This window comes from Oncorhynchus mykiss, chromosome 8, assembly GCF_013265735.2.
Source record: "Oncorhynchus mykiss isolate Arlee chromosome 8, USDA_OmykA_1.1, whole genome shotgun sequence".
NCBI classification, from domain to species: Eukaryota; Metazoa; Chordata; class Actinopteri; order Salmoniformes; family Salmonidae; genus Oncorhynchus; species Oncorhynchus mykiss.
In genome coordinates, this window is record NC_048572.1 from 77,043,415 (window position 1) to 77,068,414 (window position 25,000).

Here is a 25,000-nt window from a genome sequence, read left to right on the forward strand (position 1 = left end):
TTCCAACACAGGTGAGCTCTGGGTAACATAGTTAACATGCCCCTGTAGGCCAATTGGTAATATTCAATGCCTGTTTAGAATGTCTATTTCTCTGTGTTTGATGGTCCCTCTGTCCATGTGCAGGGAGAAGGAGAGCGAGGGGAGAGAGGAGGAGCTACAGAGAGAGATGGAGGAGAGCGAGAGGATACATGGAGAGACTGTGGAGAGACTCCAGAGACGGGTGAGACTGGAGGAGACACCATCAACTGTAGTGTACAGATGTTACCTCAGTGAACTAAGCATTTCTTTCTCTGTGTGTTCAGATAGGTCTACTGGAGAGAGGGGAGATGGTCCCTGAGAGTGACAACCAATCACTGGATACCTCATTTGCCTCAAGTAAGACACACTACCTGAGGGGCAGTGTGTGTGTGTGTGTGTCACGCAGTGCCTCTCAAACTGTGTGTGTTTCAGGTGCAGACTGGAGCATTGCGGTGCCTGTGACAGATCTGTTAGACACCAGCGCTCACAGGGCCAGAGCACAGCTCGCCCAAAAAGCCAAGAGACACCCTCCCTCACGAGACAAACTCAGAGAGTCCTTCAGACAACAGGTCAGACACACACACACACACACCCTCTCCTTCCAATCACATACTGAATGTTCTATCACTCCCTGTAGGGTGAGGAAGACCATATTCAGAGCTGTGGCGGGAAGAGCCAATCACTGACTGCGATCGCACCACGAGAGACGGGACGATCGGTCTCAGCAGGCGGTCACCGTGTCCACTCCAGCACATCCTCTCTGTCTGCCCTCACCTCCAAGCCCCACCCCCCCTTTCTCCTCACCCCCCAGCCAGGCCAGTCCCCCCCTAAAGAGGACAAGTCATCTACCACACACAAATCAAAGAGGAGATTCCCTGACTTCAGGTAGGGCACACCAGATCTCTTCAACCCCTAACCCCCTTTCCCATAGGCGCTGTGTGTAGATCTGACAAGCATTATGGTAATAGCCCCACCTCCTAACCCCTTTAGCGGCCTCCGCAAGTCTCTGAGGAGAGGGAGGAAGTGTGAGGAGAAGAAGAACAAGGAAAGGCCCCTGGACCACAGGTACAAGAAATAACACACTACTGATCTAGCAGAGGAAACGGGTACAGTCAATACTATGCACCCACACACATTACATTTGTTCTTTCAGTGTTTCTGCCGGCCCTGTATTTGATTTGTGTTCCTGTCTCTAGGGGTTTATGTGTTAACCTGATAGATGCCCCCAGCGGTGGTGTCTTTCCCTCTGTCTCCTCCGTGCCCTCCTGCCTACCCTTCTCCTGGTTCGGAGAGCGAGGGAGGGAGAAGGAGAGAGGGAAGCTTAGGTCTGTCTCCAGCAGCAGTCTACCGTACATGACCACCGGAGGCAGTAGAGACTGCCAGGTGAGAGGGGAGTCTTCCATGTCAGACCACCCTGGACTTTAACTCTAATTTGGGCTCAAAGCACTTGTCCAGCTTATTCACTGGCTCAGTAACTTAGTAGCTTATTCACTGGCTCAGTAACTTAGTAGCTTATTCACTGTTAGGTATTGTATACTTATTTCACCTGGGACCTTTCATGTTATACTCTCCTCTACATGCTCTTGACTGTGTGTGGTGTACCACTGTGCACTTCCGTGTGTGTCAGTCACAAATGTCTTTGCTCATTCTAGAGAGTGAATGTAGGAGACTCAGGTAGTCCCAGCTCTGCTCTCCTATCAGGGATGCTGTCAGATCTGTCTCTCTCTGCACACTCTCAAACTCCCACCTTCTCATCAGAGGTGAGTCTCCTGCTCTCTCCGTCTGTCTCATGTGGTCTCCCTTCTCTCTGTATCTCTGTTCTCTCTCTGACCTGATTTTTGTTCTAGTTTTCTACTATGCCCTGATTAAGTTCTCTGTAGCTCATAGAGCTGGATAGGATGGTAATTCACTTCCTCCTGAATGACCCAGAATGGGATGGAATATCATTAAGATGTTAGTTAGTTTTTAATTTAGAAAAGGTTTGTTATACATCTTACTGTTGGGTTTGTGTGTATCTGTCCCGTCCATCTCCATAGAACCTGGATGATGACTCTGTCCCAGTTGGTAACGATTACCAATGGCAAAGCCGACCCCTGGACCAATGGACTAATCAGCAAGTCTGTCTGTGGTTGATTGGCATGAGCATGGACCAATACGCGGCCCAGTTCACAGCCAATGGTGTGGATGGGCTGCAACTTCTCAGTCTGGACAACAACAAACTCAAGGTAGTCACGGGAGTCACGGGCCATGTCTCAATACTAACTCGTCTCCTCACCTTTTGTCCTGATAATTGAAATCATAGACAGTCTATGGTTGATATGACTAAATGGGTTGCCCTTCCTCCGGCTAGATCCTTGAGGAGAAGAAAGGGGGCTAGAGTATTGCGACACAGCCCTAGATTTAGATGAATGAGTTCATTCCATATGGAGCAGCCCACTGTGGCACAGAAATTAAAGTCTCGCTCTCTCCTCTCTCCCTCCCTCACTCCAGGCTCTGGGTGTGTGCAGTCACAGTGACCGTGCTGCTCTGAAGAGAAGGCTGAAGGAGATGAGGAAGACTCTGGAGAGAGAGGAAAAGGAGAGAGCAAAGGGAAAGGAGGAGAGGGAACATGAGAAGAGGATGAAGGAGAGAAAGGAGGCCAGGCATAGTGGTAAAAAGGTCCGAAACGAGTCCCTCTGCTGAAGTCTGGACCCTGACCTCTAATCCCTAAACCCGGAAATGATCTTCAATCACAACTTTTTGTCTAAGTCCTACTACTATTAGGTTAATCTCATGCATTCCAGCCATTAGACAATCAGCTATAGTCTCTCTCTTATAAACTCTCTACCAGCACAGAAACGTCAGTCTCACTGTTAGTCTTCACTGTGACTAGTGAAATATACTTTATCTGTTTTGTAACAGTATTTATGTACAGATGTTTCTATACAAATGTTGTACAATTGATTGCAATGAAGCAGTCAAATATTTTAAGCTGGTAATATTTTACATTCATTAATAAATAATGTTTTAGACGTATTGAAGTTTTATTTGACTGTGATCAACATGTTTTTACATGTAGGGTCAATTCAATCTCCATGACATTGAAGTATCAAAGTGCACAAAACCCAAAAGAGATAGTAACTGTACAGGGTGTAAAAACGTGTATTTAAGAGATCCTTGCATTTTTCCACGTTATTTTACATTCATGTCAAGAACTGTCACTGGACAAATCATCCACATTTGGTACTGTTTAAATACTTAAATGCATAATTTCCTCTTCATCACTTACTTGAAATGATCGGTGAGGTAACGGGTTAGAAAAGTACAGTCTGTAACCACTCCTCTGCCTCACTGGTCCATCTCAACAATAGTAATACACCAGAAGTACTGAACATTTTCTCAACGGTTCTGGATGATAAAGTTACTACATAACACAGAAAGATGGAACAGGAAAGCTGCTGATTAGCTGCTGCTATAACATGATAAAATAGGACCCCAGTTAAACACCTGAGATGTGTAGAACTGTCTTTATACACATGAGTGCAGATGTGTTAACACACTATTTGTTGTTTTGAGATGATTTGGCAGTGTGATTTGATACGTCCTTCCATATGTTGAGAGAAACTCATTCTGGGTAAAAAAATATATATATATTTGGCCATTGGAGTAATGGTTAGGCAACATTCTCACACGCAATATTAACCCCCTGTCGTGACCCAAGAGTCGATTGATGCACCAGTGTTGTCGATCTAAGTTTCATAACAGAAAATCCCATCAATCTGTCAGTTTAAGCTAGATATGTGTTTTGCATTCGATGCGTCTCAATCAGCCAGTGTCGTACTTCCGCATCTACGGTGAAAGGTGGTAGAGCTAGAACGATCTTTCTGTGTTTGTCAGACCATGACACATCCCGAAAATCGTTCTTCTCACGAGAACGTCTGTAGCGTTCGAACGGTTTGACCAAACTATACTGAACAAAAATATAAACACAACATGTAAAGTGTTGGTCCCATGTTAAATGAGCTGAAATAAGATACCAGAATTTTTCAATACGCACAAAAAGCTTATTTCTCTCAAATGTTGAGCACAAATTAGTTTACATTCCTGTTAGTGAACATTTCTCCTTTGCCAAGATAATCCATCCACCTGACAAATGTGGCATTTCAAGAAGCTGATTAAACAGCATGATCATTACACAGGTGCACCTTGTACTGGGGACACAACACAATACCACAGATGTCTCAAGTTTTGAGGGAACGTGCAATTGGCATGTTGACTCCAGGAATATCCAGCAGAGCTGTTGCCAGAGATTCTCTACCATAACTCACCTCCGGCATTGTTTTAGAGAATTTGACAGTACGTCCAACCAACCTCATAACCGCAGACCACGTGTAACCATGCCAGCCCAGGACCTCTACATCCGGCTTCTTCACTTGCGGGATCATCTGAGACCAGCCACCCGGACATCTGATGAAACTGAGGAGTATTTCTGTCTAATAAAGCCCTTTTGTTGGAAAAAGCTCATTCTGATTGGCGGGGCCTGGCTCCCCAGTGGGTGGCCCTAGGCCCTCCCAGGTCAACCCATAGCTGCGCTCCTACCCAGTTGTGAAATCCATAGATTAGGGCCTAATTTCTTTATTTCACTTGACTGATTTTCTTATACGAACTGTAACACAGTAAAATAGTTTAAATTGTTGCATGTTGTGTTTATATTTTTGTTCAGTGCATTATGACCACTGTGTGTAAAAGGGAGACTCTCACGCACATGATGGTGTTCTCTGTTTTGCTCTGCGACCCCCACAAGCGTCACAGGACTCTTCTGAATGTAACCAGTACCAGATTATATCTTTTTAAATGATGAATGTAATAAGGTCGTTTTGTGACTACCCCCAAAAAGGGGTTAAATGTGTAAAAAAAAACGAAACATTCTGAGTTTGTTTTTAATACCTCCTAGATTTAGGACAGACACTTCAAAACCTTGTTTCTCATTATATTTTGACTGTACTTTTTGCCATTAATGAATGTGTTATTCAATGCGTTTCTATGGGCTTTAGTAGTAAAGGACAAAATCTATATTTTATCAAATAGTTTTGTTATAAATATATATTTTATCAAACTTTTTTTAATATATATATATATTTTAAAACTCTAAATCAAATAGCTAAATGATCCATAGTATGGCCATCTTAAAGCAATTCCATGTCAGTTTATCCCCCCCCCCCCAATGTCTTAGACTCTAAAGAATTAAACATCTTAAAGATTGTATACAAAAACCCTCCAGCCTATACCATAGGCGTACATTTACAAAACATTGTCCAGAGCTCTGAAAGAGAGACAACTGGGATTCTTGATGTACAAGAACACAAAAAAAACTATTTCTGTCCAGTGATCAACATGGATGTCACTATCAAGATAAAATAAAATCAGACAAGATAATACTTAATAAATCCCCAAAAAGGAACAATTTGATCAAGTGTCTTATTTTACCTTGTCTAAACTGCTATTGTAGCATCATCATCCCTCTTTAAAGTCCACAAATAAAGCTTTTTGACAATCCTTTTGTATTTCTATGTCCAATCAAATATCCACACTGCGGAGACAAGCCTTGGAATGGTTAGAGGAAGACTGTGGAATGTTAGGTAGGAATTCTGTGTCTCTGGGAATGTCTGTGGGAATGGGAGATCCAGCATTCTGCCATCATTAAAAGTAACTCATTCTCATTCCAGCAGGCTTTCATTTCCAGGATTTCCAGTTGGTCTTTCTCCTTATTTTTTATCTGCAACGCGTTGTAGCTGGGAACACGATGATGTCGTATTTGAAGAATTAATTAAACCTCTCACCGTCATTACAGGAATAGTTCATTCCCCAAACTGAATCTATGAATTCAAAATATGAAAGCGTATGAGAAAGGTTGATTTAGGGGTGAACTATCCCTTTAAGTATGGCACTGCAAGTGCTTTTACAGAGTCGCCAATAGTCCTACAAACAGAAAGATGCTATAAAACCAGAATGAGAGCAGTCGAGGAGCCTTGAGAGAGGAAAAGGAAGTGCTTGAAGTTCCTATATTAACCAAAGAACCAGAAACCAGAGATGGAGAGAGAGAGCTGCAGGGTCTTTGGAGTGATAGATGAGCATTTCATAATGATTTTCAACCAAAGCATCAATCCGGGATGGCCATGCATGTAGAGAGTCCATAACTCAGCCATAACAGTTGGAAAGAAGGATATTTCCAAGCAGAAACATGAAGTGCTTTCTACAGAAACTTATAAGCTGAGCTCTTGACATTTCATTCCATCATCATAGTAGTCATCATCATAGTAGTCATCATCATAGCATTGCATTTGATTTCATAGCGCTGAGCCTTTTACTGCCAGTCTTTTATTAAAAGCGTTTTCCTCTCCTGCGATAGAGTTAGTCTGCACTGTTCCACTGGGCCCGTCCATCCTTCATGCCACTCTGTGCCCCACCAGGCATGTACACTGAAGATGAGTCTAGATGTGTTCACCCCAGAGACTGACAGCTTCTTTCTCTCTCTTTCTCTCTTTATGCATCGGACGGCGTCAATCTCTCTTTGTCAGAGGGTGGGGCATCCTCTTTCTTCTTCCCGAAGAAACCACACTAGAGAGAAGTAACGCATTAGTGTGTGTGCAAAAAAATATATAAGTAATTTAGGTCAAAAGAGTCCATATTAACAAAGGAAATGGAAGGATTAACAGTATAGATAGATAACAAAAACTGTACCATAGAGGTAAGTTAGAGGAAAAACTCAAAGAAATGGAGGAACTTATTCAAGAGAGATCCCGTGTAATATAGTATCAAAATAAAGCAAACTGGATGGAATATTATTATAATTATTTTTCGATCTTCAACATAGAAATGCTACCAAAAATAATGTACAGGAACTTGTTACAAAGGATGGAGTCACTCATGATTCACCAAAATATTTTTTGAAAGAAGAAGTAAAGTACTTTAAGCATAGGTTTTCATTTCAGTCTCCTCCATCTCCACTAACCTAAGTTAATTGTATGGATTTTTTCCCTATTAATAATGTAAAATTAATGTGAAGGCCGAATTACAGAGAAGGAACTTCTTGATGCAATTAAAGCCTTTAAGTCTGGGAAAACTCCAGGGCTGGATGGCAGACCAGTGGAAGTATACAAACCTTTTTGATATACTCAGAGGACCATTATTAGCATGTTTTAACCACTCCTATATAAACGGTAGGTTATCGGACACGTAATAAGAAGGTCTGATTATTCATTATTACTGAAACAGGATCCAGGTGGTGTGTATATATAAAGATCCAGTCCATTTCAAAACAATTGGAGGCCTCTTACACTCCAGTGTTGTGATGCAAAAATTCTAGCTAAATGCTTGGCGCATAGAATTAAAAAGGTATTGTCAGATATTATTCATCCTAATCAGACAGTTTTTTACATGGATAAGTACTGGAAACAATACAATACTATGAAATATCACGGAACCCAGGCCTGGTTTTCATAGCTGATTTTGAAAAGGTGTTTTATAAAGTACGACTGGAGTTTATATATAAATGCCTACAATATTTTAATTTAGGAAAATCTCTTATAAAATGGGTTAAAATCATGCATAGTAACCCTAGGTGTAAAATATTAAATAATTGGCAACATCTCAGAAAGTTTCAAACTCTCCAGAGGAGTAAAACAAGATTGTCCGCTATCGGCACATCTATTTATTATTGTAATTGAAATGTTAGCTGTTAAAATTAGATCCAACAATAATATTAAGGGATTCGAAATCCATGGCTTAAAAACAAAGGGTCTGAATACTTATGTAAATAAGGTATTTCTGTTTTTTATTTTTTATATATTTGCAAAACTTTCTTAAAACCTGTTTTCACTTTGTCATTATGGGGTATTGTGTGTACATTGCTGAGGATTTTTTTTATTTAACCATTTTAGAATAAGGTTGTAGTGTAACAAAATGTGGAAAAAGTCAAAGGGTCTGAATACTTTCCAGGAGCACTGTGTATACTGTAAACAGTTTCTCTGTGCTCCCCTTGCTGTCTTACCTTCCAGAGCAGGAAGACCAGCAGGCCGAGCAGCAAAAGTCCTAACAAGATGGCCACCAGGATGATCCACCATGGCAGTCCTCCGTACTGAGCCACACGACGCTCCGGGAACACCGTCACTCTCACCTGAGAAAGACAACATCAATCAAGCATTATTTTGAAAGTAAAAGAAAGTGAAATATATTTTGTGTTGAAATGTGAAAGTGATAAAGTACCTGTGTCTCAGCGTTCCTCAGGACCATGTTTTTAGCTGCTCCGTCCACTCTGAGAGAGGCTTTCACTATCACGTCCAGATAGTTCAGCTTAGAGTACTCCTGTTGGGAATCACAGAGGGACGTGAGTGTGGACAGGGGATTGAGGTGCAGTCAAATATCAAAGAGGTGTGTGTGTGTGTGTGTGTGTGCGTGCGTGCGTGCGTGCGCCTGTCTTACCTCCAGGAATGTGCTGTTCCAGAGGCGAGATCTGAGCAGGATGACTGCATTACTGTCCAGGCCCTGTAGGGAGCAGTGAATCTCCACACACTTTGCCCCATCCTCACACGACTATAACACACACACACACCATATTACAGGGTAGCTCGTACACGACTAACAACATTGATCAACTGGGAGAGAAGGAGAGTTGTGTTACCAGAGTAGTGTATTTCCTTTTGTCAGTCAGCAGTGCGATGGTTCCCTCAGGTTTGTCAGTCTCCCCTACAGCTCGCCTCCTCCTGCTACTCCTACTCTCCTGAACACAGTGTAACAGAACTTAGATGTATGGTAATTTGGAACAAACCTCCCATTGGTAAGCACCGTACAGCAGAGTTAACTGTATTGGGACTGTTAGTGTAGTGTGTTAGAGTTTGACTGTGTATGAACACTTGGGACTGTTAGTGTGTTAGAGTTTGACCCCCCAGTGCTTACTAACCTCTTTGACAGGGAGTGGGTTGATCTCTCTCTCTGGAGAGCATGTGGTCGGTTCCAGACCTTGGGAGTCCATCTTCACCAGGTACAGGATCCACTTCCCCTCCATAGTTTCTTTCGGCCAATTGATGATCAGGGAGGCGGTGCCATAGGTCTTCAGGGGCTTCCCTAGGTTGATCACCTGTCAATCAAAAGACAGATCAAAGGACAGGTCAGTTCAGTATATAATGAAATATGATGAAAATCCTGTTTGGTTTATGTCTTTTTTTGTGTTTATGAAAATACATAATCCTTACCCTGAACTCATACTCGATCGGGCTGCCGATGTCTCCCTCTGACTTCATGTCGCTCTCACCTTTGACCTCTCCAGTGAAATAGACCTGGGAGGGCTTGGCCACTCTGGGGAAACAGGTACACTGTGAGCACAAACACACACCTTACTGAAGTTTAGATGCTGGGAGGTCTCACGTGTAAAAGCACATTAAAGTGAGCAGCTGGCAAATCATATTTTTTTACCCTGTGAGGGACAGCTGCAGCTCGATCACCACTTTGGCCTTGGCCTTGACTCTGCCCACCTTCTGCTGGTCACTTGTCCTGAAAGGTCAGAGATCAAATCAGCACTGATGGTCAAATCCATATCTATTTCATTATAGACATGACAGAGGAGTGTGTACTTCACTCACGTCTCCAGCTTCAGGTCTATCTCCAGCTCTGTGGTGTTCAGAGAGATGCCTGCTGTACTCAGGATTATGTAGAACGTTACCTAACCACACAGAGTGATATGTTAGCGCGCACACACACACACACACACACACACAAACACATAGCTAGTGATCATGATTAGCTGATGGTGTCTCTCACCTCTGAGTCTCGCTTGAAGGGGTTCCCCAGCTCACAGTCTGCCTGAGAGCCATTCTTATTGGCCACACAGGACACCTGCCTGTCCTGCAATCAACAACAACAGCCAATCACAATTCAGTACCAGTCTAAAAGATGGAAGAGGGAAAGGGGAGAGAGAGAGGTAAATCACTGTGTTGGATACAGAGCGGAAGGTGGAGAGAGAGCGAGAGAGAGAGAGGTAACTCACTGCGTTGGATACAGAGCGGAAGGTGGAGAGAGAGCGAGAGAGAGTGAGAGAGAGAGAGAGAGAGAGAGAGAGAGAGAGAGAGAGAGAGAGAGAGAGAGAGCGAGAGAGAGAGAGGTAACTCACTGCCTTGGGTGCAGAGTAGGAGGCGGAGTAGGAGAGAGAGGAGGGGAAGGAGGCAACCAATGCTGCCTCATGAGCATCATCTCCATTCTTATTGGTCACTGTGATCTCTAGGGCGATGTCCTTCTGGTCGCTAAGGGAGACCACTGGCACCCCATTCTCCCTGCAAGGTCACCAGCAGACTATGTCAGCATTGATTACATTCACCAAGGTGATGGCTGGTGACAGGTTAATGTGTTCTACTCACATAGGTAGTAGATGGAAGATGTCCTTGTTGGGTTCTCTGTAGCCGAAGCGGTGCTGAAGCTGTAAATTACTCTGACACAAATTATCACTGCCACATCCTTCCTTCAGGAAACTCACCTACACACACAGGGAACAACATGCCAATCACACAAACTCATACTAATACAGAGGGAACAGGCTTTGAGCAGGCAAAAGTTGTATATCTCTGTCACATACAGTAGGTGACCCAAAGCTGCCTAATAGGAGACTGTGTTACGGTTGTTATTGGATACCTCAGCAATGGCCGTGATAGGCTGGTTGGAGTCGAGGATGGGTGTGAGCCCTGGGAGCGCTCTTCTCTTCCTTTTGGGGTTCTGTATCTCCACAGCAACCTCAATGGGGATTCCCCTAAGCTTGTCCTTAATGTTCTCCTGTTGATGACAGACACACAGAGTACAGATCAGATATACATGGTAACAGTGTAGGAAAAAGTACTCAATTGTCATACTTGAGTAGAAGTAAAGATTCCATAATAGAAAATGACTCAAGTAAAAGTGAAAGTCACCCAGTAAAATACTACTTGAGTAAAAGTCTAAAAGTATTTGGTTTTAAATATACTTAAGTATCAAAAGTAACTGGAATTGCTAAAATGTACTAAAGTATCAAAAATTTAAGTTAAAATATAAATCATTTCTCGTTTTTTTTATTGACGGATAGCAGGGGAACAGTCCAACACTCAGACATAATTTATAAACTAAGCATTTGTGTTCAGTGAGTCTGACAGATCAAAGGCAGTAGGGATGACCAGGGATGATATCTTGATAAGTGTTTGAATTAGACAATTTTCCTGTCAAAATGTAACAAGTACTTTTGAGTGTCAGGGAAAATGTATGTAGTAAAAAGTACATTATTTTCTTTAGGAATGTAGTGAAGTAAAAGTAAAAGTTGGCAAAAATATAAATAGTAAAGTGAAGTACAGATACACCCCCCAAAAACTACTTAAGTAGTACTTAAAAGTAATTTTACTTAAGTACTTTACACCACTGCATGGTAATGACATATAACTGACAAAGGCTGGAGGAGACTTGTCCACATTTCACCTACAAGGCTGGTGAAAGACTGTTTGTTAACAGTCACTAGTTTCGAGAGTTGTGATGCAGTACCTGTAGAGTGAGTTTGGCAGTGATACACTCCATCTTGCCCTGTGCACTGAGGGTGAGAACACCAGTGGACTCGTAGTCATGGTCCTCGCTGGAACGTGTGGTGAAAGTCACTCTGGGGGGAAGACCCTTCTTCCTACGCTCCGCATCCGCTTCAAAGGAATATGCCACCGCTGTGGAGGGGAGAGAGAGAGGGAGAGAGGGAGAGAGAGAGAGAGAGAGAGAGAGAGAGAGAGAGGGGAGAGAGAAAGAGAGCGGGAGAGACAGAGAGGGAGAGAGGGAGAGGGAGAGAGAGAGAGGGGAGAGAGAGCGAGAGAGAGGGAGAGAGAGAAAGGGAGAGAGGGAGAGAGAGAAAGAGAGAGGGAGAGACAGAGAGGGAGAGAAAGAGACAGAGAGGGAGAGAAAGGGAGAGAGAGAGGGAGAGAGGGAGAGAGAGAGAGAGAGAGGGAGAGAGAGAAATAGAGAGGGAGAGACAGAGAGGGAGAGAAAGAGACAGAGAGGGAGAGAGAGAGAAAGGGAGAGAGAGAGGGAGAGAGGGAGAGAGAGAGAGAGAGGGAGAGAGAGAAAGAGAGAGGGAGAGACAGAGAGGGAGAGAAAGAGACAGAGGGAGAGAAAGGGAGAGAGAGAGGGAGAGAGGGAGAGAGAGAGAGAGAGGGAGAGAGAGAGAAAGAGACAGAGAGGGAGAGACAGAGAGGGAGAGAGAGAGAAAGAGACAGAGCGAGAGAGAAAGAGACAGAAAGGGAGAGACAGAGAGGGAGAGAGAGAGAAAGGGAGAGAGCAAAAGAGAGAGAGGGGGAAGTGAGATGAGAGAAAGGTAGAGAAAGAGAGGGACAGTTACTATTGTATACTGATCTAAAGCATTAATAGGCCATTGAATTATTTATTTTGAAATCATAACACAAGAGGTGTTGTCTTACTCAGTTTGGGGTTGTAGGATTTGGGGTTGGCTGTGTAGGAGAAACAGGCCTCTACCTCCAAGCTGGGAACACAAAGTCATGAGTATTTATGAATATAGTTGAAATGGTTTATACTTTTCCATATGCAGATGAACAGCACCCACACAGCAAACTTACCAAATGTTGTTGCCACAGTTCTTCTTAGTTAGATCAATCTCCTTTGGCATTGTCTTGACAACCTTCTGGATATTGATGACTGGCCGAGCTCTGGAGTAACATCACAGGGTCACAGTGTCAAATGTTTAAAGGTCAAGAAAGTGGCCCCCAAAAAAGTATAACAAAACATTGTAGGGTAGATGACTAATTGCCATGGTTACCGGTAGACAAACACAGAGTCGGAGAGGGACCCTACGGCCAGGTCAGGGTAGGAGTTCCTGTCCAGGTCCATGTTACCAGCTAGAGAATAACCGAACAACCTCGTCTTCGATGGCACCCCTGACAACACCTGTGCCGGTTTGATGTTGATGCCCTGAGCTGAGCCGTGGTAGATGAACACCTTCCCTGACCCACTGTCATCATATGGTGCTCCCACAGCAATGTCTGACAGAGAGAGAGTCAGGATTACACACTGTCTACATTACACACACATAGGCAAAGACAGACATGTGTAGACACACACACATAGCTGCATTTTCAGGATTTGCACATATGAGGAACATGTTTTAACATCGTCTGGAAAAAGGGCCTTTTAGAAACACATTTCATGCACTTCTACTTCATATACATGATTGAAGACATTAGCAAATTATTATTTTTAAACACACAAATGGCCAAATGTAGGCTACTGTGCAAATCGCTTTTCAGGTAGGATGCAATTTATAATAATTAGTTGTATTATTATTATTATTGTATATTATTATTATTATTGTATATTATTGTTATTATTGTCGGCCTATTCATTAATCTAAACCAGTTATTTAAATATTCAAAACGTGTTTTGTTTCATTCTGTTGAGATTTGGCTAAATAAAGTTTGATCTGTGTTTTCTTACTTAGTTTAAGATAGGCCTTTTGTAAGATAAATATCATTAGTCTATTTCTGTCATTTGGGTATGGTATGCTCTAGCCTTTCTTGTTAATATAGTTAGAAGCTATGGTGAAGGTTTGGTGTGGTTATTAGCCTGTTAAACTGCAGGCCTATGACGGCAACTCACTTCGACAGTTGAACTTGAGGTGAGGAAGAATGTTTTAGGCCCACCAGGGTTACTCTTATGATCTAACAATATAATACTTAGATTTATCATTTTAAAAAAATCTGATTTAAAAAATTGCGAATAAGCCTCCTTTAGCCTCCTTCTGTATGACTATATCTGTGTGCTCGATATTCAGTTTGAGATGGGTTATAAGTAGGCCTTTCATGAAATAAATATCATTAGCCTATTGTTGTAATTTGTAGGGTTAAGTAGGTACTAGCCTGTCTATGTTTAAAGCAGTTCACAAGTGTTTTGTTTCATTCTGTTTCATTTTGTTGGGCCAAATTAAGTTCCAACTGTAAACTAATGTTGTGTTTGCTGAGATATAACACCCTGCTTTTATTTTCCCTATAAACAAGGTATTGACATTCATTTAAGGGGAGGAAGAATGTTTCCGGCCTACCAGAGTTACTTCCATAATCTAACAATATAATGCTTATCTTTATGAAAAAGTTATTATGATCGAAAGATGATGAATTAGCCTCCTTCTGTACGTCTATATCTGTATAGCAGACGCAGTAGCCATCTGTATCTGGCAAAGCTAAAGAAATGCATGTTGGTGTTGTCTGGATATGCTACACATCGAAACACAACAAATAGTGTTTTAAAAATGTGTTCTAGGCTGCTTGTAAGGATGTAATGTGGATGATTTGGCCAACATCCCTGGTTTATTGATGGCGCTGGCTGTGTGGGTGGACACCCTGATCACATCCCTGGTTTATTGATGGCGCTGGCTGTGTGGGTGGACACCCTGATCACATCCCTGGTTTATTGATGGCGCTGGCTGTGTGGGTGGACACCCTGATCACATCCCTGGTTTATTGATGGCGCTGGCTGTGTGGGTGGACACCCTGATCACATCCCTGGTTTATTGAAGGCGCTGGCTGTGTGGGTGGACACCCTGATCACATCCCTGGTTTATTGATGGCGCTGGCTGTGTGGGTGGACACCCTGATCACATCCCTGGTTTATTGATGGCGCTGGCTGTGTGGGTGGACACCCTGATGGGTTATGCACCCAACACATATGGATGACAGGTACATTTCTCAAATGTCTGATGAATGAAAGTCTTGCCAGTCTTTTGTCCGGTGCCAAACGTTCCTAACAGAAACCCTGATATATAGTGTATAGTGTGTATAGTATGGGCTACAGTAGGCTACAAAATAAACTTTCCAGTGACACTGACTCACCCAATGTTGAAGATGAAGTCAGCATAGGCTACTCACCGGTGATATCCGATGCACTTGTGCCAATATCTCAAGATAAGCTGCTCTTCACTCAGAATTGCTCAAAACAAAAAAAATGTTAGCTTCTACGGAAATATTAGTCTTCTCTTTTCAGCAGTAGGCATTTGCTTTCAAAACGGTAGGCCCATGTTTTTCTCACGATTGTATTTTGAAATTTATGAAAGGCAAACTGACAGCCGCAACCAACCATAGAAATATAATACATAGATGGCAGTTCCAATTCAAGTCAGGACTGCAGCCAATGTTAGTGTACCTGTGAGTTTAACAGTCAAAGTGGCAGTGTAAGAGGTTCCAAAATCTACTATGGATTATATCTATGGCAACAACAAGCTGTTCTATATTTGACCTGTCTGATGCCCAGTTTGTGGCCTTCCAGACTGTAAGTGCTTGTGATAAAACTTCATCCACAGCTATTTCTTTGAAATAATGCTATTCGGTGGAGTTTTTTGAATTATTTGATTTATATCTGTTCAGATTTAAAGAATTTTGCCAAAATTATTTCAATTTAACAGGGGGTGCTGCACCACCCCCAGCAACCCTACCTCCCACCGCTATGCATACCCCCCTCACCCTGATAACCGTCCAGGTTGAGATCTCCCAGGTTTTCTACAGCCAGTCCGAACATGGAGTCCTGAGGTCCGTCTATCCTGGTGGGTGTGAGCTTACTCCAGACTCCGCCCTTGTTAATATAGGCATAAATAGCTCCGCCCACCTTTCCATCTTTCTCAAAGAACTGAGGGGCTCCCACCACGATATCCTGCCACCTAGAGCAAGAGAGAGACAGAGAGAGATGACTTAGAGAAATGGAGAAATATGTTGTCTCAACAAGGAACTAATTGTCTCATCTCAAAGATCGTCTGAGAGGCTCAAGCCATAATATCCCTCACTGTGGAGAGAGAGAACCTGTGATATCCCTCACTGTGGAGAGAAAGAAGCCATGATACTCTCCACTGTGGAGAGAGAGAAACTGACCATGATATTCTGTATTTGATGGATAGATGGACAGGGAAAGTGCAGTGTATAGATTTGCCTTATTGATGAAGGGAGAAACATTTGAGAAGACAGACATTTGATTTCCATAGGCGGGCATGTTTTTTCACGGGACCTCCTATTTGCAACTATTTTATGGGTGTAATAGTAAAGAACATAGGCAGCTCACGTTTCAAGTTTGGGGAAGCTTACAATTTCTTCTACCCTTTCCATCGATCTGCGTGACAGTTATGATTATTTTTATATGCTAATTTTCATGGAACAGTAATTACATTTTTGTTTCTCAAACTCATTGTCATGTGGTTAATCATAAAAATCTGAAGTAAAATGATAAAGAGTCGTTAAGTTAAGCTAAGGCCGAAAGCACCAGAGTCTGCCATATGGACAGCTCAAGAAATGAGCGCATAAAACTCAGAGATAGCCTACAGTATAGGCCAATGCAGCAGTAGGCCTATAAATCCTCTTAGAGTCTATTGACACACCAGTGCGTCAATCTAAGTAACATAATAAAAAATCCCCATCAAAATCTGTCAGTTTAAGCCAGAGATCTGTTTTGTTTTGAATGCATCTCAATCCACTGCATCCACCTACAGTGGGGCAAAAAGTATTTAGTCAGCCACCAATTGTGCAAGTTCTCCCACTTAAAAAGATGAGAGAGGCCTGTAATTTTCATCATAGGTACACTTCAACTATGACAGACAAAATGAGATCAAAATCACATTGTAGGATTTTTTATGAATTTATTTGCAAATTATGGTGGAAAATAAGTATTTGGTCAATAACAAAAGTTTATCTCAATACTTTGTTATATACCCTTTGTTGGCAATGACAGAGGTCAAACGTCTTCACAAGGTTTTCACACACTGTTGCTGGTATTTTGGCCCATTCCTCCATGCAGATCTCCTCTAGAGCAGTGATGTTGGGGTTTTATGGGGTTGAGATTTGGAGACTGGCTAGGCCACTCCAGGACCTTGAAATACTTCTTACGAAGCCACTCCGTTGCCCGGGCGGTGTGTTTGGGATCATTGTCATGCTGAAAGACCCAGCCACGTTTCATCTTCAATGCCCTTGCTGGTGGAAGGAGGTTTTGAGTTTGAGTTTGAGTTTATTTTTTATTTTTACAGGGACAGTGCACATTAATCAATATTTCAGTAAAAGTGCCGGTTTTAGCCAGCCGGCTAATTTTCAACCGCAGTCCCTGGGCAGGTTAGCCCAACCAAAAGTTATCACTCAAAATCTCACGATACATGGCCCCATTCTTTCCTTTACACGGATCAGTCGTCCTGGTCCCTTTGCAGAAAAACAGCCCCAAAGCATGATGTTTCCACCCCCATGATTCACAGTAAGTATGGTGTTCTTTGGATGCAACTCAGCATTCTTTGTCCTCCAAACACGACGAGTTGAGTTTTTACCAAAAAGTTATATTTTGGTTTCATCTGACCATATGACATTCTCCCAATCTTCTTCTGGATCATCCAAATGCTCTCTAGCAAACTTCAGATGGGCCTGGACATGTACTGGCTTAAGCAGGGGGACACGTCTGGCACTGCAGGATTTGAGTCCTTGGCGGCGTAGTGTGTTACTGATGGTAGGCTTTGTTACTTTGGTCCCAGCTCTCTGCAGGTCATTCACTAGGTCCCCCCGTGTGGTTCTGGGATTTTTGCTCACCGTTCTTGTGATCATTTTGACCCCACGGGGTGAGATCTTGCGGGGAGCCCCAGATCGAGGGAGATTATCAGTGGTCTTGTATGTCTTCCATTTCCTAATAATTGCTCCCACAGTTGATTTCTTCAAATCAAGCTGCTAACCTATTGCAGATTCAGTCTTCCCAGCCTGGTGCAGGTCTACAATTTTGTTTCTGGTGTCCTTTGACAGCTCTTTGGTCTTGGCCATAGTGGAGTTTGGAGTGTGACTGTTTGAGGTTGTGGACAGGTGTCTTTTAAACTGATAACGAGTTCAAACAGGTGCCATTAATACAGGTAACGAGTGGAGGACAGAGGAGCCTCTTAAAGAAGAAGTTACAGGTCTGTGAGAGCCAGAAATCTTGCTTGTTTGTAGGTGGGTCTACAGGCAATACGCAAACAGTGAGTTTTGCCAACCGAAGTCCCGCCCCTGTGTCTACCTCACATATTTTGTGGTGTAAACCCAGAAGAGATGAACATTCTGCTACTTCGCTTCCTACTACTTACAAACTTCATTTTTGAGCTTTTTTTTTCTAGATTTGATACTCGCAATTATGTCTATGTCGAGTTTTGAGGAGCGTCTGTGCAAACTAGTGAGACATACAATAGCCTTTATAACCCTTTGATGTGGTTGTATATTCAGATAAGTGCCCAAAAGACAACAGTTGGAGGGAGATATCATGGATATCACAACATTTTAACAACAACACTGATGTCAAAGAAACATGGAGAAAGATTTGGGACCGGTATGATCACAATCTGAAAAGGTTGAAGGAGACGAGGAGTGGGGCTGCCGCTGGAGGGACTGTAATTGGCTTCGTGTTCACGTGGAAACCATGTATTGATACCATTTCAGTTATTCAGCTCCAACTATTACTACGAGCCCGTCCTTCCCAATTGAGGTGCCACCAACCTCCTGTGCATGGTACCATGGATGGTGTCTATTCCTATGTTTCCTGTTTCTCAGGTACATGACGATGTACTTTCACAGGACCATCGATCAGTACTGTGTCCGCCTCGTCGGCTCTCAAGTGAGACAGAGCCCTGGTGATTTTTTATTATTCACACATTAGGGTGGTGGGTAATTTGTGTTTTTTCTTTGTTGCGTGTTTTTATGCTTTATGTTTTTATGTACAAAGGGAAGCCCAGCCGCGAGCTGCCCAGTGAAACGAGCCTACAAGACAAGCTAAATGACTTCTATCCACGCTTCGAGACAAGCAACACTGAAGCATGCATGGGAGTGCCAGCTGTTCCGGACGACTGTGTGATCATGCTCTCCGTAGCCGATGTATAAGTAAGACCTTTAAACAGGTTAACATTCACAAGGCCGCAGGGCCAGACGGATTACCAGGACGTGTACTCCGAGCATGAGCTGATCTAGGGCTGTTGCGGTGACCGTATTACCGCCACACCAGCCAAATCAGAAATCAGACATTGCCAAATGGGCACTATCCAACATTAATATGGATCCCTTAATGCTCCAATCCCTTTAGCGGGATCGATTTGACAACATCCAGTGAAATTGCAGAGCTCCAAATTCAAACTACAGAAATATAATTATTCAATATTTACGAATATATAAGTGCAATACATCAAAATAAAGCTTAACTTCTTGTTAATCCAGCCAAGGTGTCAGAATTCAAAAAGGCTTTATGGCGAAAGCAGACCATGTGATTATCTGAGGACAGCGCCCCGCATACAAAATGACAACATTCAACATTCAACCAGGCAGGTGCGACACAAAAGTCAGAAATAGCCATATAATAAATGCCTTACCTTGGAAGATCTTCATCTTTTTGCAACCTCAAATGTCTCCGTGACACAATGAATGGTCGTTTTGTTCGATAAATTCCTTCTTTATATCTCCAAAATGTCAGTTTATTTGGCGCGTTTATTCAGAAATACACCGGTTCCAACTCGCCCAACATGACTACAAATAAGTTACCTGTAAACTTGGTCCAAACATTTCAAACAACATTCATAATCCAACCTTAGGTATCCTAAAATGTAAATAATCGATACAATTTAAGACAGGATCATCTGTTTTCAATACCGAAGAAAAATACCACGGAGCAATCTCATGTGTACGCGCAACAAAAGACTTGAGCCCTTCAGAGTGACACTCAAAAAGAACAGCCGTACTTCTTCATTCCTCAAAAGAAAAACATCAACCAATTTCTAAAGACCGTTGACATCTAGTGGAAGCCATAGAATCTGTAACCAGGGCCCTTATAAATTAGGATTCCCAAAGAAAACCAATAGAAAACACAATAAGCTCAAACAAAAAATTCCCTGGATGGATTGTGCTCTCGGTTTCGCCTGCCAAATCAGTTCTGTTATACTCACAGACATTATTCTAACAGTTTTAGAAACTTCAGAGTGTTTTATATCCAAATCTTCTGGGTCTGAGTAACAGGCAGTTTACTTTGGGCACACTTTTCATCCGGACTTGAAAATAGTGCCCGCTATCCCTGAGAGGTTTTAACTTGTTTCTCAGAAGTGTAGCAGGTTGTGAACTTTGCAAACAACACTCCGAGAATGAAAACAGTAAATGACTGTATTTAATATGTGCATTAACAGAAATTCATGTAACCAAATGATCGGGAAATTAACGGTACATTTACTAGGCCTACTGGTGACATACAGTGCCTTGCGAAAGTATTCGGCCCCCTTGAACTTTGCGACCTTTTGCCACATTTCAGGCTTCAAACATAAAGATATAAAACTGTATTTTTTTGTGAAGAATCAACAACAAGTGGGACACAATCATGAAGTGGAACGACATTTATTGGATATTTCAAACTTTTTTAACAAATCAAAAACTGAAAAATTGGGCGTGCAAAATTATTCAGCCCCCTTAAGTTAATACTTTGTAGCGCCACCTTTTGCTGCGATTACAGCTGTAAGTCGCTTGGGGTATGTCTCTATCAGTTTTGCACATCGAGAGACTGAAATTTTTTCCCATTCCTCCTTGCAAAACAGCTTGAGCTCAGTGAGGTTGGATGGAGAGCATTTGTGAACAGCAGTTTTCAGTTCTTTCCACAGATTCTCGATTGGATTCAGGTCTGGACTTTGACTTGGCCATTCTAACACCTGGATATGTTTATTTTTGAACCATTCCATTGTAGATTTTGCTTTATGTTTTGGATCATTGTCTTGTTGGAAGACAAATCTCCGTCCCAGTCTCAGGTCTTTTGCAGACTCCATCAGGTTTTCTTCCAGAATGGTCCTGTATTTGGCTCCATCCATCTTCCCATCAATTTTAACCATCTTCCCTGTCTCTGCTGAAGAAAAGCAGGCCCAAACGATGATGCTGCCACCACCATGTTTGACAGTGGGGATGGTGTGTTCAGCTGTGTTGCTTTTACGCCAAACATAACGTTTTGCATTGTTGCCAAAAAGTTCACTTTTGGTTTCATCTGACCAGAGCACCTTCTTCCACATGTTTGGTGTGTCTCCCAGGTGGCTTGTGGCAAACTTTAAACAACACGTTTTATGGATATCTTTAAGAAATGGCTTTCTTCTTGCCACTCTTCCATAAAGGCCAGATTTGTGCAATATACGACTGATTGTTGTCCTATGGACAGAGTCTCCCACCTCAGCTGTAGATCTCTGCAGTTCATCCAGAGTGATCATGGGCCTCTTGGCTGCATCTCTGATCAGTCTTCTCCTTGTATGAGCTGAAAGTTTAGCGGGACGGCCAGGTCTTGGTAGATTTGCAGTGGTCTGATACCCCTTCCATTTCAATATTATCGCTTGCACAGTGCTCCCTGGGATGTTTAAAGCTTGGGAAATCTTTTTGTATCCAAATCCGGCTTTAAACTTCTTCACAACAGTATCTCGGACCTGCCTGGTGTGTTCCTTGTTCTTTATGATGCTCTCTGCGCTTTTAACGGACCTCTGAGACTATCACAGTGCAGGTGCATTTATACGGAGACTTGATTACACACAGGTGGATTGTATTTATCATCATTAGTCATTTAGGTCAACATTGGATCATTCAGAGATCCTCACTGAACTTCTGGAGAGAGTTTGCTGCACTGAAAGTAAAGGGGCTGAATAATTTTGCACGCCCAATTTTTCAGTTTTTGATTTGTTAAAAAAGTTTGAAATATCCAATAAATGTCGTTCCACTTCATGATTGTGTCCCACTTGTTGTTGATTCTTCACAAAAAAATACAGTTTTATATCTTTATGTTTGAAGCCTGAAATGTGGCAAAAGGTCGCAAAGTTCAAGGGGGCCGAATACTTTCGCAAGGCACTGTATGTAATGGGGAATTTATATGAAATAAGCAATCAAAGGGAAAACAATTCACACAATGAAACAATGAATGCTCAAAAATTGGCGGGAGACAGCTGAGTGCATTCTGGAGAGAGACACTGTCACGACTTCTGCTAAAGTCGGTTCCTCTCCTTGTTCGGGCGATGTTCGGCGGTCGACGTCACCGGTCTTCTAGCCATCATCGATCTATTTTTCATGTTCCATTTGTTTTGTCTGGTTGTCGGGTTTCAATTCCCTAATTACATGTTGTATATGTTCTCTCTGTTTCCCCCATGTCCTTGTCGGGAATTGTTTATTGTAAGTACGTGTGCTTTATGTGACTGGTGCGATACGGGTTGTTGTGCCCATGTGTTTTGTTATGTTTGTAAGCCGGTAGTTCTGTACATTAAACATCTCCGGCCATTTACCACGTTCTGCTCTCCTGCGTTTGACTTCCATGCCACCAGTTACACACCCCTTGACAGACGCGCCATATCTTCGCCACACACCCCTCTCCTCCTCGTTGCAATTTTTTTGATTATGCTCAAGACACATTATCTACCACAGATTTGAGATGCTTTTCACTGACAGCCACAATTCAATCGGCTAGGTATATTGCTATTCACAATTTCCAAATAGCGGGATTCCCAAATAAGCATAGCCTTACACACTTGTGATTTGAAACAATCCACAGGTATTATTAAAAACAAGCTAATGAGCCTCTGCGGCTAAGTCATGCTCTCTGGTGAAGTATTTTGAATATTTTTACTTGGACCGTAGTAATTATATAAATCAATTTACTTAAGGGGAAGCCATTAACCTAACAGTGCACTCTGTACCCTGCCAACTTTCCTTTTAAATTCACAAGGGTCTGAAACCAAAGATCTGTATATAATAACAAGATGCTCATGTTTCCACCCTAACAATGGGAGTTGTTGTCCCAAAGGCGGGAAGGCAAGCGACAAACTTGGGTCTGAATATTATACCGATAGAAACGCATTGGACTTATTCTGGACAGATTGGACAGATTTTGGCGAGAGTGAGCCCTCTCACTTCACCTCTTCCTCTCTGCTGAAACTCTCTCACCGGAGAAAACATCAGAGTGAGCACAACAGCGCCCCTCTGTCTTACTATATGTAGCCCATGTATCTGATTCTGTCTGGTCAGAAATAGTATGACATGCCATACTCTTCTACACATACTGAGACAGAGGGGCGCTGTTTCGCTCAATGCTTAATCTGAGATTGAAGCTTCTTTCTGTCGGCATTAGTCTCGGTCAAATAACTGATCAATATTCAATATGTTATGTGGACAGGCAAGGAGGTACGGCAGGGCGGACCAGGCCCCCTAAGCCCCGCTCATTACGCCAGCCCTGGAAATAGTATCATGGTCTTGTCTTCTCATACCCGTCTCCAGTGAGATCCACCACAGTGAGGTCGTAGCCGAACGATGAGGCTAACCCCTCCCCTTCCAGGATGTACTCTGGTGACAGCATGGAGGACTCATCGGACTCCTTCTTTAGCAACACCACCTCTCCGCTGTGATGGGCTCTCGGAGCGCCTGCAACCACTGTCAGCTGACCCTTCTTAGTGATGGCCTTCCCTGAGTCCAAAGAAAAGCCTGATAGGAGAAAGATAATTCACCAATCAATCAATCCGTCTGTCAATGCATGTCCACATAAATACAGACGTTTCAGGTGAGATGGTGCTATACTAAATGTTTGATGCACTGCACGGTCACAGATATGGATGGAACACTGACTGAGTTCACACAAGCAGCTCGATTCTGAACTTTTTTCCACTAGTTTGTCTTTCACATCAGAACTTTTCACATCAGCTCTTTTTCAGAGCTGATCTGATTGGTCAAAAATGAATTTATGAAGAAAATAGCAGAATTGGGCTGCCTGTGTAAATGCAGCCAGTGGCTGACTGTGGCTGTAGATGTAGATGGACAGGCAGTAAAAGATCATGTTATAATAATGTTGGGCTGACCATGCATGACACAACATGAAGGGACCAAACCAAACAGAAACACTAACAAACAGCACCTGGACTTGGCATCACACCAACCCATTCCCAACACGACTGATGACACCAATATGTTGCATTCGGATTGGCCAAAGCTAGGCCCTGTACAGATTCACTGATTTCTCCATCATATATCTGTATCTATTCAATCCCAGTTGGTTGGAAGTGGATGTGAGTTATAGCTCTGATTATCTGCACCACACCTATCTCAGGTCGATGCTCATGACGAGCGCAATGTTCCACTGTGCATGATGACGACTAGGGCACGGAGTGAAATTATTGGCTCTGGAGAGCATGATGTCATCACGCAGGTAGTCTTACAATTCTAAGTAGCTATTGGCTGTCACATCAGTCTCCATAGCAACCTGGGAAGGAAGTGACTTGTACACAAACGGTTCACGCTGGAGCTGGACACACTGGTCATGAAGAGCACACATTGAGGGGGGAGAGGAGGGAGCCAGAGAGGGATGAGGGATGAAAGAAAGCAGGGGTACCTACCCAGGTAGCTGTTAGGGGGCACAGGGACCAGGTCTGGGTTTAACTGGTTCTCATCGCCCACCTCATAGGGCCCGTCTTTATACGAACGCATCTCCAACAGAGTGTTGTTCTTATGCTCTACTCTCACCATACCTGGAGGGAGGGAGGGAGGGAGGGAGGGAGGGAGGGAGGGAGGGAGGGAGGGAGGGAGGGAGGGAGGGAGGGAGGGAGGGAGGGAGGGAGGGAAAAGGAGAAGAATAAATGAGATGAGGATGAGGGATAGGAAAGTGAAGAAAGGGGGGATGGAGATGAGAAGATGAGGACAAAAATCTCAACACAAGCGTATAATAAATGGAAAAGCGTTTGATAAATAAATAACACGTGATAAATAAATAACACGTGATAAATAAATAACACGTGATAAATAAATAACAAGTGATAAATGAATAACACGTGATACATAAATAACACACAATAAATAAATAACACATAATAAATAAATAACACATAATAAATAAATAACACGTGATAAATAAATAACATATAATAAATAAATAACACGTAATAAATAAATAACACATAATAAATAAATAACACATAATAAATAAATAACACATAATAAAT

General features: G+C 42.7%; 2 protein-coding genes across 6 annotated transcripts in view; one reads left to right on the top strand and one right to left on the bottom strand.

Annotated features, from left to right (window-relative positions):
* The window catches only part of LOC110530659 (neurabin-1), a 26,987-nt gene extending 23,954 nt beyond the window's left edge, over nt 1-3,033 (top strand). For 3 of the 5 annotated variants that reach the window (XM_036986297.1, XM_036986295.1, XM_036986296.1), the window contains exons 10-19: nt 1-11; nt 124-220; nt 303-375; nt 451-587; nt 656-903; nt 1,009-1,083; nt 1,215-1,401; nt 1,671-1,778; nt 2,055-2,243; nt 2,509-3,028. The exon at nt 1-11 is cut by the window's left edge and continues 118 nt beyond it. In XM_036986297.1, the coding sequence (XP_036842192.1) occupies nt 1-11; nt 124-220; nt 303-375; nt 451-587; nt 656-903; nt 1,009-1,083; nt 1,215-1,401; nt 1,671-1,778; nt 2,055-2,243; nt 2,509-2,700 (1,317 nt within the window). In that variant the 3' untranslated portion in view covers nt 2,701-3,028. Of the gene's footprint in view, nt 12-123; nt 221-302; nt 376-450; nt 588-655; nt 904-1,008; nt 1,084-1,214; nt 1,402-1,670; nt 1,779-2,054; nt 2,244-2,508 lie in introns of all 5 variants that reach the window. The other 2 variants (XM_036986294.1, XM_036986298.1) reach the window with 2 other exon arrangements.
* Nucleotides 3,034-4,923: 1,890 nt separating this feature from the next.
* The window catches only part of LOC110530660 (integrin alpha-6), a 32,070-nt gene continuing 11,993 nt past the window's right edge, over nt 4,924-25,000 (bottom strand). Inside the window, exons 5-24 of the mRNA XM_036986299.1 lie at nt 24,398-24,529; nt 23,279-23,492; nt 15,510-15,703; nt 12,818-13,040; nt 12,618-12,707; nt 12,462-12,523; nt 11,548-11,717; nt 10,678-10,815; nt 10,407-10,522; nt 10,163-10,322; nt 9,814-9,897; nt 9,636-9,715; nt 9,469-9,546; nt 9,249-9,351; nt 8,957-9,133; nt 8,678-8,776; nt 8,479-8,589; nt 8,263-8,361; nt 8,048-8,173; nt 4,924-6,615 (exon numbers count right to left, since the gene is read on the bottom strand). Of these exons, the coding sequence (XP_036842194.1) occupies nt 6,541-6,615; nt 8,048-8,173; nt 8,263-8,361; nt 8,479-8,589; nt 8,678-8,776; nt 8,957-9,133; nt 9,249-9,351; nt 9,469-9,546; nt 9,636-9,715; nt 9,814-9,897; nt 10,163-10,322; nt 10,407-10,522; nt 10,678-10,815; nt 11,548-11,717; nt 12,462-12,523; nt 12,618-12,707; nt 12,818-13,040; nt 15,510-15,703; nt 23,279-23,492; nt 24,398-24,529 (2,531 nt within the window). The 3' untranslated portion in view covers nt 4,924-6,540. The remainder of the gene's footprint in view (nt 6,616-8,047; nt 8,174-8,262; nt 8,362-8,478; nt 8,590-8,677; nt 8,777-8,956; nt 9,134-9,248; nt 9,352-9,468; nt 9,547-9,635; nt 9,716-9,813; nt 9,898-10,162; nt 10,323-10,406; nt 10,523-10,677; nt 10,816-11,547; nt 11,718-12,461; nt 12,524-12,617; nt 12,708-12,817; nt 13,041-15,509; nt 15,704-23,278; nt 23,493-24,397; nt 24,530-25,000) is intronic.